General features: G+C 38.3%; 1 protein-coding gene across 1 annotated transcript in view; it reads left to right on the top strand.

Moving 5' to 3' along the window:
- DPP10 (dipeptidyl peptidase like 10) overlaps positions 1-21338 on the top strand; it is a 213796-nt gene that overhangs the window by 159035 nt on the left and 33423 nt on the right. Inside the window, exons 7-12 of the mRNA XM_027637169.1 lie at positions 8127-8247; positions 11439-11593; positions 14639-14736; positions 17319-17442; positions 19578-19616; positions 20695-20802. Coding sequence (XP_027492970.1) covers positions 8127-8247; positions 11439-11593; positions 14639-14736; positions 17319-17442; positions 19578-19616; positions 20695-20802 — 645 coding nt within the window. The remainder of the gene's footprint in view (positions 1-8126; positions 8248-11438; positions 11594-14638; positions 14737-17318; positions 17443-19577; positions 19617-20694; positions 20803-21338) is intronic.

Raw genomic sequence — 21338 nt, 5'->3', positions numbered from 1 at the left:
CAGATGGAATAGCATCTTGAAGTTTTTGAAGAATTAATTATCCAACTAATTAGCTGGCAGTCTCACAAGAAGAAGGAATGGAATTTTGCTGAATGCCTAGGAATTAAGTCAGACAGAACCTGTGCAGAGATGTAGCTATCAACCATGATGATGGTGGAGTCAGCTGGTTAGCCAGACTATGTGGGTCCACAGGATGACACTGGTTTCTGCGTCAGTAAAACACTTACCCTTCTGCATAGAGCAAAAAGTGCAGTTGAGTTGTCTGTTATATAGAATGTTGTGCTCTGAAGACACCTTTGCTAGTCCAGGGAGTGGTGAACTCTGTGTCCTTGCCAAGGTCACACAGAAATATAGCCAGAGATGGGCTGCCTGAAGAGCCTTTATGTTGATGTCTTTAGCTCTGTCATTAGCAACTATGGGAGTTCTGCAGCAGAAGTATTTCCTGTATGCCAGAAGGTCTCCTTCTGGGCATAATCAGAAATTCCTTAGACGTCTTGTAGCTCATATTTTCAATGTGAAAGGTGAGGAAGACTGTCACGTTCTCTGGGGTATTAAGTGGGAGTGCTGAAGTTGTTCCAAGTTGGAGTAGTTATTTATGTATTTGTTGGTCAGAGATTCTGTGGAAAAATGATTTTCTCAGCTCACAGGTAGAACTCTCACCTGTACAGAAAGAGATCAGTACTTGTATGGATTTTTTTAACCAGAGACATATAGATACAGATGTCTTCTTTGTTTCCTTTCCAGCTGTATCTCCTCTGCAGCTTTAGAGTTTGGTTAGCACCTTCCTTCAAGTAGGTTTTAGTCCTGATGAATCCATGTAATGCCAAATGATACCAGTAGTCACACTCTATTATTTCTTTTCTTTCCAAGCAAGATGCTGGAGTCTGTGTCTTATGTTTTTATCTTGAAAAGTTAATTTCAAGAGCTGTTAAAACTTAAGAATATAAAGGTAAACCATGTAAAGCCCACTGACCCTTGCAGTTTGCATTACGTATTTCTATTATTATTGTTGATGACAAAATTATCTGTGTGGATGACATCAATCAGGAAGTCAAATAAATCTGCCATAGTCAAACTCTGGAGGATTAATTAGAAAGATTCACTCAGCAAGTTAGGAAAATAAATGCCTGATATGTTAACTGTTATGGGAGAGGTGTCCAAGTTTTCTCTATGATAAATATCAAGACAGTTTTAATGTTTGTGCTAACTCATTTTTTCTGGTTTATTTGTTGACTTCTGCTGTCATTTTACATCAGATAATGTGGAAATATTAAATTGGCGATCTGCAGAATTATGCCTTACGGGACATCTGTACCTTTTCATGGCTTTAAACTGTGGCCACACTACACTAAGAAGTGTGACACAGGCCAACAAGTTTTCCTGGTTGTGGTATAGAGTGGGGAGACCTACCTTCACTTTGGGCCAGGCATGACATGAGTGAGTGATGTTGCTTCTAGACCCCTCTTGTATTGGGGAACAGCAGTAACAATACATCGTACCTCATCATCATCATGGCTGGGCTTTGTGAACGAAGATTTGGGGAGGGCTCTACCCACGTTTGTTACAAGTGCGCTGGTGGCTAAAAAGGCCAATACGAGACAGGCACGTCAGGTTGCAAAAGGCACAGCAGAAAGACTCCTTAGGTGGTATATTCTGCAAGACACGATTCTTTCTGCGTTGTCTTTTCTCCTCAAGGGTGATCCTGTGTGCTTGTCTCAAAAGCATCTGCAGCGTTATAGATGGTGTGTCTCCAGACCCCCAATTGGAGGCCAGAGTAGACCAGTTATGTTGGTCAATATGGCCAAGGCTGAGATGTGGTTTCAGGGAGTCCTTGTATCTTCTCTTTGAGGCTCCTCTCATGCGGCAGCTGGTGGCAAGTTCACCGCTTCCGGGCCAGGCTGGGGCCACGCCGCACACCTGCTTCCAGGCACTTCGTACCTGTAGGATTAGTGATTGCATAAGCTATTTTAAGAACTTGCTGCATGGTAAACTCCCTTATATTCATATTTTTATATTCGTAATAAAATAAGTTTATCCATGCATAAGTTAGAGAAGGGACTAATGCTAGATTGTTAAGGCCACCCCCCTAACAACAGTTTTGAGAGAAATTTGACTCTCTCTGGTAGAGTGACTGATGGTTGGTTCCAGGGAAGGGGATAAATTGTGTCAGCAAAGGCTGCAGCTTTGTTTCTCTACCACCTAAAGAAAACTGGGCTTTTGGATATAAGTACAAGTCTGAACTTTGCTGTCTGGATGAATTTCTAGGACATGTGCAAATATCTGATTGCTATTCCGTCTCTGCTGCCAGGGCTAATGGGCTGCTGGCAGTCCTTGCTGGAGAAACTGCCCCTGCTTTGGTAGGGAGGTCCCAGCCCTGCTCCACTCAAACTCAGTGCCTCTGTGAAGGTCAGGTGATCACACAGTGATTTCAACAGAGCTCCAAGAAAGCTGCTGCTGCTGCCCAGGTGGAGTTTAAAAGGCTTGTGCTGTTGCTGAAACGCTGCCCTGCAATCAGAGGAGGGATTGAGCGTGGATGTGCCCATGCAGGAGGCTTCAGTGGAGCTCCTAATGGGAAAAAGTGGAGTATTTTTCTGTAATTTAGTGGCTTTTCTCTGCCTGTAGTGTTTGAAATGATTAAAGACACACAGGGGGCCTCTCCAGCTACTGGCACCGGGTTTGTGTTCGGCTGGGAGATTGAATGTCTCTGTTTTCGCAGCTGTCTGCCATCTGGAACTGCTCGGACTGGGTGCTCTGCTGAAGACCTCAGCCTGAAATCAAACAGTGCAATTGTGAAACGTGTTGCAAACAATGAATAAGTGTTTTGGAAGAAATCAATTTAGAAGAAGGTTTATGAAAAAAGTACTTTAGAGGCTACCAGATCAGGAAAAAGGAGAAGGATTAGTGCTGTGGTAGAACATTAGAGCAAGCAGAGCCTCAGATTCTTCACAGTCAGCTGAGATAAATGTGAGCATTATTAAGAATCAATCTCTCACTAATCCAAACCATTCCTGCAGGTGTTTGTCATTAATTGGAAAATAATTAATAAAATAATTTAAGAAATGCTCTGTGGGTTTTTTTCCATTTGGTTTAAGACTTGATGTGATTAGCTGTGCAAAATATATAGGAAAACAAAAAGACAAATAATTTAGAAGGCAATAGATTTTGACATTTATCCTCACAGCATTATTACCTGAAAGTCTTAACTAAAAAATTACTTTAAATTGTCTAAAAATACTTGTTAAAGATGTGTTGAAGTGGTTCAAACCAGCATAATAATAATTTTCATATATGATAGCATATCCTGGTTCCACTTTATGCCTTTTTCAATATATTCTCTTATTGTCATGGCTGAAAGCTGTAAAAGCATTTTGAGCACAAATCCACTGATGTATTCATGAGAATACCTGTCTGATACACAGTTAGCAACTCCTCTTTTAGCAGTTTGGGAAGATTCAGTAGTTGCAGTCAACAATTTAGTACTTGTGATGTAGTAAATAGACCCAAGTATATACTGAGAAAAGCCTTTTTACTATTGTTTGCTCTCAGATACCTGAATGGAGATAGACTAGCAAGTGAAATTTTTGGTTCATGTGACATTGCTCAAAACACAATATACAAAGTGATGAAATGTGTGAAGTCCCCACCCTGGAAACCTTTGGGAATGTATTTAATTTTACTTATTGGAGTCAGGTAATGCACATGTGTTTTCAAGATTCTGCTCCAAGAATACTTTTGTTTGTTTTGATCAGTTATTCTTATCTCAGTGTCATGAATTGCTATCTGCCTTGCAGTATTTGAGAGTTTAAATCTCTGTTGGAGGAAAAGTAGTAGTCTGAATTCTCTCCCAGTCACTTGCTCTCTCCTTCACTCAATTTTAAAAATCAAATTGTGGCTCATAAATTCAACCTCTATGTATTGTTGTACTGCAAGTAATCAACATCAGCAGCCAATTTCTGAAAAATGAAAATTTTCATCTAGTCTCTGTGTTTTTGAAAGAAAGTATTGGAAATACATTTTAGTGCAGCATAAAGTAGACCTCTAAGGAGTTTTCACCAGGAAGCTTGGTGGCAATGTTTAAATTGAGCAAGAAAGAGAAAAATGTATGAAGTAAAGAAAAGGAAATTAGGTGATAAACAGGGAGGGGAGGATTTGACATTTAAAGACTTCCTCTGCTTTGCAGCCTGGTGTAGGAGATTTTTGCATGTTTCAGCTACGAAATAGTTCCATTTCTACTCTTAATTGATGGGCTTGTGAAAATCTGCATAAAGTAAAACCAGTGTCTGTTTTCCTTCTTAAGTCATTTCACATTTGATACCACCTTTTGTTGCTGGTCAGTGTTGTAGGTGCAAATGCTAGAGAAAACAAGATCTATTCACAGTCTTGTGAACAGAATTAATTGCGAGGGGTGATCTATTAGAATGTCAGTATTTTTAGAGTTATATAAAAGGTACATTTTTGTACCATATAAATATTATACTGGGGAGAAGAATTCACAGTGAGTCTGCCTTTTAGAAATGCCTTTCTTGGCACTTAGTGTCAGATGAGAGTTTGGATTTTGTGGCTACACAAAGTACTTGTGCTTAATTGAATCCACCATCTACATTTACAGAGAGGAAAGTGAAGAGCCTCTCAGGCCTCAACTAAGTAGCCTTCACAGTAATGTTATCACTCCTATTACACTTCTGCTGCCTGTTTTGCTGCAGAAATCTACATTTTAGTTCCAAGTCCTTATTTCCAAGTGGTGAATGAGTTAAATAATTACTGATGAGCACTTTGGCACGTTCAGGAATGGAGGGGAATGCAGCTCTGACTGCAGGGGTGACAGCATCACTGTAGGAAGTGAGCATGGGCCATTCCTGTCCGTATAAACAGCAGTTCAGGGGCTTCGTGGCACCTCTTGGAATATAATAAATACCCAGAATGAGATTAAATTAGTAACCATTATGTTGAATCTTCCTAAGATATTTTTACAGGCTCAAGCATGGGGAGTATTGATCTTTTGAAATGCTACGGGCACTGAGTGCAAAGCCAGCGCACCAACCCTAAATCATCCATGTGCATTTATGTGCACTTTAGTTATGTCAAGGAACATGAATGGTTGTACCTCATAAATGTTTTGCAAAGGAACATAAATTCATCATTTTTTATGTTAATTCACATAAGCAATGAGTGTGAGGCTTGCTAGAGAGAGAGCCACTAGGTGGCTTTGAGGGTTTTCAAGAACTTTAAAGTGTTCCAATACAGGTGTTCAAAAAAAAAAATATTGGGGTTTGGAGTAGATTTCAAAGTTGAAGGAGCACGTGTCGGGAGTGGTGAGGAAAGAAGGGAAAGTTTGTATGACAGAGTAGGCTAAGAAGACTGTGAGGATGTTCAGAGGATGACTGAGAACTGGTTGAGGGTGGAGACAAAGCCGCTTTATGAAATGAATGGGCAATAAAGCCAAAGCAGCCAGCAGTCAGTGGCACATCGGTGAGTATCCTTCTGAGATATTTGCTTATCTGAAATCTGTCAAATGGAATTAGCAATGCCTGCTAACTAGTAATAACAGGATTAAAGATCTTCTTTTGGTTCAGTCATAAAACAAGTACTCCTTAATCCTGTGTTTTGACTGGCACTGATGGCTTTAAACAAAAGTTTTTCATTGCAGAGACAAGACAATTTGCAGATCTTCACCATTAAAAATACTAACAGTCTGAAAAGAGGGGAGAGAAGCAAAAATGATCCTCCTGATCTTCCAAAATTAATTATATTGATCTCATTTAATTAAAGAAGCTTAAATAAAGTAGAATCATTTGACCAAGTAGTCTTTTTTGGTAATCTCCTGAAAGATTTTGTTTACATAAGAAGAGACTGTCAGCTGTAAGAAATTGCTCCTTACTAACCAACGGTCGTTAGAATGGTTCCCACTACTTAGTCTATCTGTAATGTAGTCTGATAGGAATATTTTTAGTTCATATAAAAAACAAGTACTTGGCTAAACTATTTAGATTTTCTTCGTTAAGCAATTAACCATGCCTTGTTATTGCTTGTATTTGTTTCTTTTACTTTAGAAGAAAAAGTGCGTCTTTACTGTGGAAGTACACATTTACAGGAAATTCTCATTGATATTATTTCAAAAGCTTGATATATCCAGCATTCTCTAATCCTTGTTTTCTTCTGCTGTTAATGTTGGGTCACACGTCAGCTTCCCATAAATTCTCAGCTGTTCCAAATACTATTTATAAAACTATAAATGTGATTACTGCTTGGTACATTTTGGATTATTCAAACTGGATCAACTATTTTTGCTTCAGTTTTGAGCTCACTGCTGAGTTTTGAATTCTGACCATAAAAGGCTTAGTCCCAAGTCACCACTGTTTCCCAGTAATGGTTAAAATCACTGCATTGATCATGATATGAAAAAAACTCAGCTTTATTGCTTTCTGCAGCAGAAATCATGAAGTGGCTACTGTCAAAAATTGTTAGTTTGGGGACTCATAGGGAGATCTATTTCAGGTGGTAATTTAGAAGCAAAGGAAACAGCAGTAATAGTGATAATAAAACTTTGCTCTTTGGTTAGTATTTTCCATTAATTCGTTTATCACAGAAGTATGAGAGAATGATAAATGACTGGGCTCTTAATGGTCTTTGGTGGAAATATGTTTACTTCACGTTAGACTCCCTGAGACACTGTGTATCAGTGTACATTTTTGAAATCATGTTACAAAAATGTCTTTTGCATATTTTTTCTCTGGTGCTGTTACGTGCATTTTCTGTATGAATCAAGATGGTGCATAACATTGCTGTTAGGTTGATTCCATTGCTGTGAAACCACATATGTGGCCATTGTAATTTAACAAAAAAAAACCCAAGAAATAAACTACAACTCTGAGGTTATTGTAGCTGAAATAGAGTCTGGTCACAGGCATTGACAGCTCAAGAAACTGAGGACTGTGGGAGTACAGACAAAAAGGATTAAATGCGTTACTACAGGAAATTACAGTAGTTCTGCATTCTGGAAATGACAGTGGTTCTGCCTTGTGTACCCATCTGTAGCTTTTGGCTTGCTAGTATCTCGAATGTTTGGTTTTTATTAACCTGGACTTGAAAAGATAGGGCCAAGGATGAAGTTTGGGACAACGTGTGCGTAAACTGTGCAGCAGTGAAGTGCTCGAAGGTCTCCTGGCTGGTAGTAGGAAGGCAACCGTAGAGCCCGTTGTGGCAGATGGATGAAAACATAAGTATTTCCATGTCATAAGCCTTTTTCATCATCACTGTATTTATCTGCTGCCCTTTTTACCATCCCCATAATCCACCAAAGTATTTTTTATTCATTTTATATTACTTTTTTTTCTTTTTTTTTTTTTTTTTTCCCTTTACCTTTCTTTTACTGCACTTTGTTGGGAAACCTGGAGCTCCGTCTCACAAAATGAGTGAACTTGATATCCTTTGCAACAAAATGAGCAGGGAAAGAAAAGCAGACAAGACTGAGGAGGGGCAGTGAAGAAGGACAGGACTGCCTGTCCAGTCTGTTGCTCACAGGAAAAGGAGAATGAGGAACCTAGGCTTGAAAAATAAAGAGCATTTATACAGCTCACTTGAGATGAAATGTTTGTGTGTCAGTCACAAGCAGTGTCAGCAAGCTGAGAAAAGTTAACTACAGACTGCTACTTCTTTTTGCTTTTCCAGTATGTTCCCAAAACATGATATAAAGCTGTAACTTATATTTACAGTGTATGTACTATGCTGTATGTCCTTACAGAAGCGTGTCTAATTTCACAGTTGGAAAACCAGATGGTTTTATTGGATAGAATAGAATTAATGGAAAAATTTCTTTATCTATTCAGATGTTATAAAACTTCTGTATGATTTTGAGGAATGTAATAATATTTCTTAAGGTGAATAGAAACATTTCAACTGAGAAGACCATTTCAAAGGAAGAATAAGGCTTGTCATACATATTAAAAGTTTGCTTAGTTTGTCCAAATTGATAATAAAAGGAATATGAAGCTCACACTGGTTGAAACTCATGCTGAATTATTCTGTAGACTGTTCTGAGCCTGAGGAAATTATGTATTCATTGCTGAACATTCATTTATATCTACCAAAATCTTCTTTTTTCTCTACATCTCTCTTACCTCTTCTAGATTTATATATTTGAAAATAACATCTACTATCAACCTGATGTAAAGAGTAGCTCATTGCGCCTGACATCCTCAGGAAAAGAAGGAATTATTTTTAATGGAATTGCAGACTGGTTATATGAAGGTAAGCTGGATGAATATATCTGTTTATTAAAACAGATGAAAGGTCCTTGTACAGACCCAACAGCACAAATCTGTTCATTTCAGGAAATGCTAAGGTTAGGTTTGCTTCTTTGCCTTCTCATTTTCTTGCCAGATTGCCTTTGTATTGGCTGCTGGCTTGCATATAGTAGTGTTTTCTGGGAAAGGAGAATTTATTTTCAACCAGAATGTATCAAATGTATGATGAAACTGGGTAGTGTGAAAAAGTGTGGGGGGACAGGGCTTAGTTTGTTGCTTGTATGAACAACTGGGATGACCTATTTACAGTTAAAACATCCCAGTAGAAGAGGACACTGAAGAACCGTAGCTTAGAAGCAGAGTTGGCTACATTTTCTTTTTTATCCCTGGACACAAACTGAAAGGTGATCCCAGATGATGCTGCCCAGGGTCTCACTTTTTTTATTGACATCTCTCCTTCAGCCTGGGTGGTGGTTGGTGTGCTCTGTGTCAGCATGACTTGTGAGAGACTCCAGCCCCTCAAGCCAGGCAACCACATCGTGCTTGAATCCTTTTTGAGTGTTATGATGAAGTCTAAAAGTGTCATACTGTTACCTCAACAGTGGCTGCTGCTTTTGCTTAAATCAACCTATGCTAGGCTCCTGGAAAACTTGCTGTTACTGGCAAGTAGTGGCAAGTTGGAGTAGGGGATAGATCAGTCTGTTATAATACCCTCTATCTTCTACACCCATCTTCTGCGTGGTACAACAGAATGATTCTCTCTCTGCACAAAAAATGTTTTTAACATAATAATAAAAAATTTAAGAAAAAAAAAGGGGAGCAGATTGTCTAGTTTGGTACAACAGCTTAAAATTAATACACATTTCACTTACTCTTTCTATGGGACACATGTATTCTATAGTTAAATAGCTCGGTGTTAAATAATCAGTTACCTGAGGTATATAACTTCTTGCATGTAGAGATTTTCAGGGCAGAGTGGTTTTTAGGAATGGTTTAATGCCCAACAGCAAGGAACTTAAACATGATCCTTAAAAATGGTCTGTACATCCTGCTTGACAGTTCAGTAGTTTTGACAACACCTCACCTCAGGTATTTTTTTAAAATCTCTTCCCAAGTGAACTTAAGTTAGAATGGTAGTTTGCATCCCTCAACCTGTGTCCAGTATTTACTCAGTTCCAAGGTTTCTACTAATTTTTTTAAATGTTTTAGTGTGGTAGCATATTTGAAAACGTAAGGACAATGGACATTTTGGAAATGGAATGTAGTTTTATATGCACTTCATATTCTTAAAATCTAACATGAAGGCATGTAAATTGAAGCATTTAAGCAGATATAGCTCATTGAAGTTGATACAGTATATCAAGTTTTTGCTAAAACAAAGTGAAGTTAGTAAGAATCACAGCCACGAGAAGGAAAAGCAAAAGTTGTCTAGTTTGAGACTTGAAAGTTTCTGAAGTACTGTGGAGATGATGCACATCCCAAAGCCTTCCTCCCAAAACATGTCCTAAAGCCTTCTTGAGGTGATTTTGCCCATTCTTTTCTGAGTTTTTTAATCCCTGGCCCAAACAGCTGTTCCATTTCCTGGTTTACAGAAAATTCATGGTGTTTCTAGGGATGCAGGCTTGCAGAACTCTTCTCAACAATACACATCTTTAAAATCAGTGTTAAAGGGAGTTCTGTCAGTACACATTGGAGAACCCCAGTCCACATGCTATGGCAGGAATGAACATATTACTTCTTTCCCATTAACCACTGTTTAACTTAGAGCAGTGCTCTACTTTTAGCAGTTTTCACAGCATCAGAAGCTGAGCAGGCTGAATAGTGTCCGTATGAAGTTAAGGGATTTTCAGTTGAATCCAACCTGTTCCTCCTTTGACCTCATTTTTTTTCTTTTATCATTTGCCTGAATTTGTTATTAGCATTTTACCTTACAAAGCGTTTGGGTATAGCTTTTCTTTGTGTGAATAACCTTGTCTAAATGCAAACAGTAATATTTTAAAACAAACACAGTTGTGATTTTTTTCTATCTGCTATTCACCATTCATTCTCTGCTCTTCTCCTGTGTAAAAGGTTTTAGTTATCCAGCCAGGGAGAGAAGCATGACCTAGAATATATGACTTTGAATATAGGTCTCGGCTTCATTGCATCAGACCTTAGATAATGCAACACATTAAGCTGCTTCAGAACATTCAGAATCTGTTTAGCATCTTGGGGAGTCTCTGCTGACGATTTAACTAGTTTTGTTAGGTAGGCTCTCAAATTAGGTATGCAGTCAGGCCTTTATTCCCCTTAGTACACTATTCTCGATCAGTTTTCCAGCCAAATTCTTCAAAACTAAATACAGAATCCTTACCAAGCAAGTGAACATATCAAATACATAATGATAAAAGTCTGTCTTTTCACAAGTGAAAACAGAAGACCTGTACAGGGTGAATTTGGAATTGCTCAGGAGCCGCTTTACTGGAGTTCCAGAAGTTTGGCTCTTGCGTTGTTGGCTGCTGGATGTTTCTGGTTTGTTTCTTTTGGATATGAAATACAATGACAATAAATGTGAGAAAACATTGCATGGCATCTTTGAGAATTACTTTCGTTTGGAAAGCAAATAAAATTTGGATAAAAAGAAAAGTTTAATTTGGATTTTCAAAAAGTTACATTGCAGAAAAACTGAACTTCCAAGAATTAAAGATGTCCATTAGACTGAGACAAGAAAGTCAAAATATTGGACTGCAAAAATGTTTACATAAATATCAGTGTGGGAGGATCTGCATGTTACTAGGTGCTAGAACTCAGAGAAATCAGGTATACTGAAGTTTTATATTAAGAGAAGAAAAAAAAAAGATTGACAATCCTAAAAAATAACCCAAAACCTCCATTAAAACGGTCCAAATAATTTAAAATTTAATTAAACAAATCTATTGGAATGCAACAGAACTAAACATATGGCACTTACCGTCATCTTTCATGTTTAGATGATTTATTGATGTCGCTGGAAGTATTCATTTGAGAAAAATGGTTCAAGTTTGGTCTTCCAATATGCTTTGATATTCAAACATTCAGCCCAGAATAATGTGAAATTACTGAAATTACAACAGACACATTTCAAGTACGCACAGAGAGATTAATTCAGTGCCAACTGAGTAAACTGGAAACTATGTGATAGTTTTTTATGAACTCTAAGGAAATCTGGTTTTGCAGAGGAACTTCTTCATTCTCACGTTGCCCACTGGTGGTCTCCAGACGGTGAAAGACTGGCCTTCCTGACCATAAATGACTCTTTGGTACCGAACATGGTTATTCCCCGGTTTACTGGAGGCCTATATCCAAAAGGAAAGCAGTATCCATATCCTAAGGTAAGATGAGTGTGAGCACAAACTCCATCTCCTCTTCTGTGTTCAGTGATAGTGTTGACCCATATGGAAGGAGTGTTTCCAAACAGTAGCATGTTCATGTTGCTTTTCAGTAAATAATAATTACATTTTTTTTCAACAGATTGTAACACCTTTTGCTGGAAAAAAACTATTGGGTGAGGGAACAGCAAACAAATTTGAAGTAATTTCATCATTGATATTTGGCTTGATAAAATCAATCCAGCACTTTGGAGAGAAGGGTAACACATTTAAAGAACTGCATAGAGAAAAGATACTGTTACAGCTGCACTGAAGTCACACACTCCAGTGTGCAGAGCCTGGAGCATGTTCCTTAATAGTGACGTAGATCTCAGTAGATTATGCTGTTATTAATAAATGTGACAGACAGTATTGAATAAGATAAGCCAGAGTTACATATTTTCGTGACTATCAAAATGAGAAAAAACCCAGAAATATTACTGATTTCTAGATTTGTTTTGGAAATTGAAAGAACAGCCCAGACATGGATAAAATCTGACATTGCTCCTCATTTGCTGGAGACTTTTCTGGGGAGATGCTTCCCTATCTGTTGTTTTGATCTTCCAGCTGATCAGTTTATCCAACTGTTCTGTGCAATTTCAAAGTGTCCAAGTTCCTTTCTGACAGGTTATGTAGGTCCGCATATATGGTACTCCTTTGACATTTCAGGGGAAGTTTTTTGAGAGCTTTAGAAAATAGTACTGTTACCCTATTCCTGCTGCTTTAGTTTGGTGTTAGGTTATATACTTGCATTGGAAAAAGGTCTTGAGTGACAGAGCAAAGAAAAAAATCAGGAATATTTTTAAAAGTCAGCTTTGTAAACGAGAAAGGAGTAATTCTATTTCATTAGCAATTCAGCATGAAAGTGATACACAATACTTCAGTAATCTCATTAATGAAAAAACATTATTTAATGTCTCCATTTAATGCCAATTTAGATACTCGTTAAACATCATTAATTGGCAATGAAGCCTGTGGTATAGCACCAGAGATTTAAAAAAAGATTTGGTCTTTGTTATAGAGTACAAAATTCTAACTAGAATTAAAAAATAAAATGAAACATATGTCTTTGGGAACACTGGAACATGCTCGTGTGCGTACATGTCGTAAACACAAACTGTGTTCTTAAAAAAAAAAAAAACAGAACAAGGAATTTTAAACTTTGTTACATTTATTAAGAACAAAGTAGGATTTCAATGCAGAGTTCTTGCACTACTGAACAAATGTTTTGGCTGTTGTGCAAAATTTATGCTGTTTAAATTGGCATGAGAAGACCCTGAGGGGTGGAGGAGTTGAGGGAGAGATGTGGATGTAAGAATTTTCTGCTCAGGTAGAACATTCACTTTCAGCTGCTGGAGGCTGCTGCAGGCTGTGGGACCTCAGTGCACTGCTGACCACAGCTGGGGGGACAGACCTCTTATGGGGCTGGAAGCCACGGCTACAGCTGTGGAGCTGAATCTTGCATGTATCCACACAGCAGAGTAGGGCACACTGACTGTGTTTGTGGCAGAGACACAGGGGCAACTTTGGGGTAGTTTAGTTCTTCAGGCCTAGCATCAACCTGGCCATGTTTGCTGTGCAGGTGTGCTTTGGAGTATCTCTGAAAACTCATACTCCTGCTGGGTGGTAATTACTGATGGCAACCCTGCCTGTGAGAGCACTTGGACACTACTATGCAGGCAAAGTAAGGTTCAAGGGACATAAGGAAACTGCAGTGGTACCCTAAAGACTTAACCTTTCAGTGGTTTTCTTCCACAGTTATGCATTTGTGTAAGCTGTGTTCGTGCAAAGGATGCCTGTGGAGGATGACATTTCTTTTGAGGCAAATGTCAAAATTTTTATGAAGAAAAAAGAAAAATAAAAGTAATTCCAAGAGTCTAATTAAGTCCCTTTTATAAACTTTTTTTTAGCATTATTAAAAATACCCAAATGCCACTTTCTTGTCCCCCATGCCAATCAGAAAGGAGTGGATACCGCATTCAGGCTTTATTGAGATAAGCCCAATTTTTAAAAGGAATTTGTGGGTGTATTTCAGCCAACCTGTTTTGCATTTCTATATACCCCTGTGAAGAGCCAGATACATAACTTCGTAGTTTATTATGATTAAATCTGTTGAATCAGTGATTTTTACCTTTTCCTTCCAATATCAAACAGGAGTCAGCCCAGTTGAAGGACGCACTTTTCATTCTATGTGTTCCAAGAGCATTATATAATGTTGTGCGACTCCTGTGACTTAAATGAAAGAGAATTTGGAGATGGTATGTTTAGAAAAGGGATGTGGAATCAGAAGCATCTCCTTGCAGCCATTCAGAGCTTTACTTTCTATCACCAGTGCTTTTTTTCTTCTCAGGAACACCCCTTAGTTACCAGGAGAAGCATGATTCCCACCTCCCTGTAGATCCTCAGGATTTATCAGACTCTTCCCTGTGAATATACATCAAACTGACATTTTATTCTCATTTTGCAACAGGAAGTATTTTGTTCTCCTTAGAGCTGGCCTGCCAAAGCAGCTGACTCTTTATCAGGGCTGAAAATAGAGATTTTCAACTCAGCAAAACAGGGAAGAAAGACTGGGGGAAAATGGTAAAGGAAAACAAGGGAAGAGAAGAAATGCTATCCCAGATAGAGGTAGAGCAGCTTTTTGGAAGAAGGAACAATAGTCTCTGGAAAAGAATTTGCTGGAGGGTGGGTTTCACTGCAGGTTTAGGAACTGACTGTGCTTTGCAGCTGACTTTACTGGACTGGGCATAGCCACTTGTAGCATTGGTCACTTGCTCTGCACAGGAAAGTCTCCCATTAGAAAAGGCAGTGAGAGAATCAGTCAATATTTCATATCGTTATCTGTGTGATTCAAATGGCTGTGAAATTAATTTTTAAAATTTAAGATATTTTCACTTTAATATCTTTTCATTATTCTAAAAATACTTAATTATGTTAATGAGTGAGTCTGTTCAGTTGTTATTGATTCAATGCCTCTAAAGCTTTTATTATTTTTTTTCTTTCCCAAAGGCAGGTCAAACAAACCCAACAGTAAAGCTGTTTGTAGTTAATCTGTATGGACCAGCACATACACTGGAACTGATGCCACCTGACAGCTTTAAATCAAGGTATACAATTTCATTGTTTTGAAACTCATGTTTGATTTAACCTAACTGCCTCTAAGTTAATCATTGCCTTTTTACACTTATCTTTGACTGGAATGCACTTGATCTCAGTCCCCGTGGCTGAACATAATGATAAAATAGAAACAGCTGTACTGGACTGATGCATCTCTTACAAATCACAGGGGTCTAGGATTTGCTCATGTTTCATGTCCTGGAAAGTTCCAATTTACTAGGAATATATGTAATTAAAAATCCTAAGCTGTGATCAAGGGAGTTGAACTGCTGTCCTGCTTCTGAGGTAGTTACTCATTCACTCCCAGCCATTGCCTGCTCTGTGCCAGCTTGTTGCTTTTAGTTTCTGACATGAGATTGCAGAATTGTCTTGGAAATACACAGAACAGAGAATTGGGGTGTTCTCTCATTTAGAGAGAATTATTCTGAACCTTTCCTTTCATTTCTCATCCCAGCAGTGAGGTGGCGGAAGGTGAGGAGCAATGCCACCAGATCACTTAGGCTAAGAAAGGCAGGGCTGTGTTTCTCAGGAGAAACTGCTACAGAGCCACTGAGCTGATTTAACATTGACTTTGAGGCTGAAATAATGAGGCTGGCTGAAACTGGTGACTCTCCTGCTAAAGTTCCTGTGTTAAACTGAGCTTCTGATTGCCTGTCCTTGCTGGAGATGCCTGAAATTTTTCTTTAAGGGCAAGAAAATTTTCATCCCCTCCCATATTTTTGTTCCAGTTTGTAGAGTTGTAGTCACCTTCATTAGATTCCCATGTAGTTTCAGTACATATGCTAATGATCTCCTAGCCTTAAAATGTTATATAATAGAGGTAATAATAATAATAATGATGACAGCAATTTCTACAGTCCAGATCTGGCTGCTGTCTAAGGGCCAGAGAAGTGCCACTTCCCCTATTCACTCAGGGCATTTTCAGATGGAGAGCATTGTGGAAAGGAATGGTATGTTTCTGCGTATGTACACACACTGCATTATATTCCTGATAAACAATTCATACTGTAGTGAAATTTGAACATATTTTTATGCATAGTTGATGGCAGAGGGAAAAAGAGGGATTATTAAGTGACCTTTTGCTTTTATTTCAGTGCTCAAGGAGTTTATGTCAGTGATAGAAAATGTTGTTATGGTTTGATTTGGACTACTAACTACTATATTAGCTGGATTCTGTACACTAAATTTCCATCCCTCGCTGAAGACTTTTTAAAATGAAACATCTCGGGGCATGGGATTGGAGTTGCACTCTTTGGTTTTTTTCTTGGATCATTGCTTTCTTGGATGGGTCAGCTGGTGTCGTGGTAGCTCTTGTTTTACTTTTGGCGTACATTTTTGCCCCTTGATAAGTTAAAACATTTTTTAAGCCAAAAAAAATGTAAATATTAGACTCAGCATACACTTGGATGTTATCATTCTGGTATCCATGTGTGAAAATATCTGTGTTACTAAAAGGGAAATATAAAAGCAAAAAGAAAGCTGTGCATACTGGGTTGTTTGGGTCTGTTCTGCAAATACAGCACCAGACTGGGACTGGGTGAAGCTGCAGTGAATTTCTGTCACCTGCATCTCCTGTGTGTGGCATAAGAGCTGTACACAGCTTTGTTGTTGGTGCTTCTCAGCTTCTTTGTTCTAGTAAGGAGGCGTTTGAATGTTTAATTAAATACATGTTGTCAAAGAGTAATGAGATCTCCAGTTTTAGATTAAAAGCCTAATTATATTCAAGCTAAGCCCCTTGTTTTAAAGGGGGTCTGAGTTTCCAGACAAACTCACTCCGCTGTTGCACATAACTCAGCTGGACTGTGAAAGCTTCCAGCTGCCACCAGTGGAGAGGTGAGGCAAAAAGCCTGGCTGGGATGACAGGCTGCAACAGGTCTTCTGTAACATCCTCAGCCTGACAGCCTAGCAGGATTTTGTGAGGAGGGAGGCAAATTTTCCATACCATGAGTCTGTGCCTGGAAATTCTCATATGCTCAGCCAGGGTTGTTGAGGGACGGGCAGCTTTGAGCTATTTGTTAAAACAGGAGCAGAAATACAATGATACTGAGTGGGACTTCCCTTTTATCTACAAGTCCCATTATAAAACACTTGTTATTTTATAACAAGTGACATTTTAAAGTGGGCTCTGTCTGCACTCAAATATCACAGAATTACAGAACTTTTTTTTTGGTTTTTGGCAGTAGGACTGGATTCTTTTGCAAAAACATTTGTCTTCTGAAGGCATTTGGTATAGGAAAATACTGGCTTCTGTTGGAATTCAGTGCTTGTTTTTAAGCTGGCTGGAAAGTACATGGTTCATGTGTATTTGCAAACATATATTTCACAGCTGGTAAAGTTTGTGTATGTATATGCAAAAATTTCTCAGGGGAACAGTACACTGAAGGACTGAGCCTTTCCACTTGTAAGAACAGAGATGCTGGGCACTTGGGGTTATTTTTTCCATCCCTCAGTACTGATACTGTCATGCCATAAAAATCCAGCGTTTGAATGAACTGTATGTATGCTGGTGTTTTTTTAAGTTTAATTCGAAATATCAAGTATCTGAACTTTGTGTTTTCAAATGTTTACTTAGGGAATATTATATCACCATGGTGAAATGGGTAAGCAACACCAAGGCTGTGGTGAGATGGTTAAACAGAGCTCAAAATGTCTCCATCCTTACAGTTTGCGAAACCACAACTGGGGCTTGTACCAGGGTAAGTTATGTTTTTGGGTTTTTTTCTGGAAGATCTCTTTTCAAGGTTTCTTCTGTGTTTTGTTTTCATATTCAGAATAAGATTTTTGAAAATGAGTTTGCAGATGCAGTAGTTGCAAGCTGAATATAATTAGTCAACAGGGAGGAAATAGATGTGAGAAGATTCCAAATGTGGTGAAATGATTTCATGCAATTAAGAGCTTTGAGTGACATTTTCGGAATTACTAAGCTTTGTTCATTCATTAACTTCAGTGGAAACTGAGGTTGCTGAACATCACGTACTTGGGATATAGCTAGAGCAGCAACAAGCTTGTCTTCCCTCAGATATTTTCAACTGACTGGTTTCTCCTCTCTCCCCCTGCAGAGTTTCATTTTAGATCTTTCTGTCTCTCACAGCTTACGTATTTTTAAGGAAAAAGGTGTAAAACTCTGATAATTCCTTCAAATTCAATAGCAGAAACAAATAACTTCAGAAAAAGCCCTTGAAAGGCAAAAGGGATACTTCATTTTTGAATGTTAGCCGAACTGAAATACATTTTTCTATTTGGATCCAACCTCATCTCATCCCTTGACTCTGAATTTGACTTCTGACACTCGTGCACTGCATCTCTCCATTTTCACAGTCAATCTTGTATCTTGAATGCAATTGGCTGCTTTCCCATTCTGAGTCACGATCTCTTCCCAGAACCAACTAAAAGTATAAATATTTTCTATACATGCTAATATCAGTACCAGCAGATGCTCCAAAGTAGAGGGTATAATTTGGCAGAGTAAATGGTTGTGACTGATAAATGTTGGCCTCTGAGTCAAAGACTTCCATCAGTGTCTGCTGCTGAAGTCAGTCATGGTGTGGTGTTAGAGATTGTTTCTGAGCTCGTCTGCTTTTATAGCTACACAGTTCAAGTTACTTTTCCTGACTCAGAAACTATGAATACATCCCCAAAATACAGATAAAGAGTGTGACTATGGAGATTTTTTGATTAGGTTGCTGTTTAGCTGGTTCCTGCAAGCCTTATGCCTTTTTATTAAGAAAGTTGTCACAAACCTCTGTGAGCAGTCGCTTCTGAAAGGGAAACCTTTATGTGCTCCAAGGCCAACTGGACTTGTTTGAAGTAGGTATCCTGGGAGCTGTAATCCAGGATATAATGCCACAGAGAGAGAGACTGAGAAGTCCCACTCCAGAAGACTTAGTGTGCAGCAAAGGACATTTTTAGGTGGGTGAGGAAGGAGAGCAATACAGCGTCACCATAGTAAACTCAGCTCAGCTCAGGCTCATGCCTGTACCCCTGAATGGTTCTATTCTGCACCCACTGGGATAAGGTGATGCTCTTGAAATCACTGATGGAAGAGGAAAGACCTTATTGTGACAATTTAGCATTGTATCACACCATTTGATTTCAAACGTAAACCTTTTTTTCCCCGTAGCATTTTGCACGTGTTCTCAGTTTCAAAAAGTACTGCATCAAACCAGCTGGTGTAATAGCTACAGATTTTCATTTCTCAGGCCATATATGTACAGATACTTCTATAGCTAATAAATTTTCATTACTTCAGTGTGACTATGAAAATTTGCAACAGTTGACGTATATTATATTTTTTTTCCCAACAAGGAATACGTGGTATTTGGGTTTTTTCTTTCAGTTCGCATGGTGTGAAAGATGAGTGTGAACAATAAAAAAAAAATTTGTATTTATTTTTTGTTCTCATCACTAATGCCAGACTACAACCCATTAAAACAAGGGATTGTAATTTGACAAGGTCTCACAATTTGAGCTTGATGCTGGCTGTTTGCCCAGTGTTGATGAAGGACCTAAAATATCCAGTTGTCAGATGATGCCTACAGGTAAAAAGCAAATAGAACTGCCTGTGTAAAGCTTCTTAGCTAATCAGATAGGACTGAAAACGGCATTCTTAGGTCCCCTGTGGTGTTCTACCAGAAACTCTGAATAAAGCAGCTGACTTAGTAATTAAATTATTGTTTGTTTCAATGGAAGTGCCAACAAAGGGATGTGAAGATCGTAGCATAGTAGAAAAAAAACCCCATGAAATAACTAGAGACCTTTTGCTGAATGTGGGAAATATTTTTGACCTGTAGCTATTCCATAAAAAAATTATTATTTTTTTTTTTTTTTTTAGAAATATGAAATGCAGTCAGACCTGTGGCTTCCTAAACAGGTACAGTATAAATGCCGTTTCTGAGTGTATAATGTATCATTGTTTCATTGTCATTTTTATTTAATTATGTGGTATTTTATAAACTAATAAAATCCTGAGACACCTGTGTGGGTTTTGAAGGCAATATTCCCTTCAGTTTCTGTCTGTCTTTAGCATTCAGTTCAGTAAGCACTTAGATGATCAGCTGATTAACTGCCTAACTCTTGGATGGTTAAAGACAGATCAGATGAATCCCATTCCAGGCATGTCCTATATACTGTGCTGATTTTTTTCTGATTAAAAAATAAGCTCACTAAATTACACCCAAAGGAGTTCAAGGATTAGAGGTCATATGGGCTGTAATTGGAATACATAAGTATAATATTTCTGAATTCACACCCAGAACAGTATGTTGAACTAATATGTCAGCAAATTATTCCATTTTCATAGCTTCACAAGAACTGTCCAATAAATGGATGAAACACATTCTATTTAAAATACATTTCAGGCTTCATTTTGCAATGTGCAGATGAGAAATCATTTCAGCAAAAAACTTTGCTTTTATAGCAAGCCATTTTCATTTAATATTTCTGTGTAAAGTTAGACGTGAAGAGATGGTATCACATCATGCTACAATTTGTGGTATGACCCTGATTCAGAATATCACTTCAATGTGCTTATTTTTTCCATATAACTTTATCAAAATCAGTGGTTGTTAAGCACACTTTGATGGGTCCAGACCACCAAAACTTTTTTTTCTCCTCGTCATTTGTAGAACTTATCTCTGTCAATGACTATAGTCTGTAAAGGGAAGTACCCTGGAGAGTCCCACTGCAATAGGGATGAGACCAGACCTTTCACTGTAGGGGAGAGTTTACCAAAGTGCTTTAGGACAAGATTGCACGTGGCATGAACTCAATTTAGCTTTAGCCACCACATTTTTGTTAATCTTAGCAGAATAGAAAAACCTAAGGTTTTTTTCCAGTTGACTCATGAACACAGCGAATACCAAAACCAAGGAGACAAAAAGCTTAAGTTGATCTTTTGTTTAGAAGTTTAATGAAAAGTGTGACAAACTGACAGAATCTTACTTTCATAGAATGAAGAACCGGTCTTCTCCAAGGACGGCAGTAGGTTCTTCATGACTGTCCCAGTGAAGCAGGGAGGACGGGGTGAATTTCACCACATAGCCATGTTCATTGTGCAGGTAAGATTTTGGTTCTGGCTGTTTTTAATATCTTAGTGATTATCTAGGACTTTTACTGAGGACACAAGACCCACGCAAAGGTCTGCACTTCATCAGAGTCCGAACGCTTGTGTCATCATTTGTCCTATCCAGGTTGTCACTCGGTGCAGAGGGGACATATTTGTAACTTCTTCCAGAGTAAGTGAAGGTTTCTCTCTTTCCTTAGACCTCTTCTGTGGTAGCACATGCATTCACTAAATGGAAGGTAATTCCCAAGTACTTTCTCTGGAAAATTTCATGTTTTCTTTGTACCTCTGTAGGCAAGCAGAGATGTTTTCTTGTTAAACCCTTCTGTCAATAATAATGTTTTATAGCCACAGAAATTCAAGAGAACTGCAGAATCACAATTTTTACCTTCTCTATATACACTATACATGCATAAGTATAATTTTAAATGTCTGTTCAGAATCTGGCCTTACACAGAACAGTAAAGGAAGGAAATATCTAAACTTAAAATTTTGGGAAAGTTAAAACTCTTTATTACCCTTTGCAACATT

Source organism: Corapipo altera, unplaced genomic scaffold (genome assembly GCF_003945725.1).
Source record: "Corapipo altera isolate COAL_440 unplaced genomic scaffold, ASM394572v1 45, whole genome shotgun sequence".
NCBI lineage: Eukaryota > Metazoa > Chordata > Aves > Passeriformes > Pipridae > Corapipo > Corapipo altera.
Note: the sequence above shows the minus strand (reverse complement) of the source record. Positions and strands in the feature narration are given on the sequence as shown.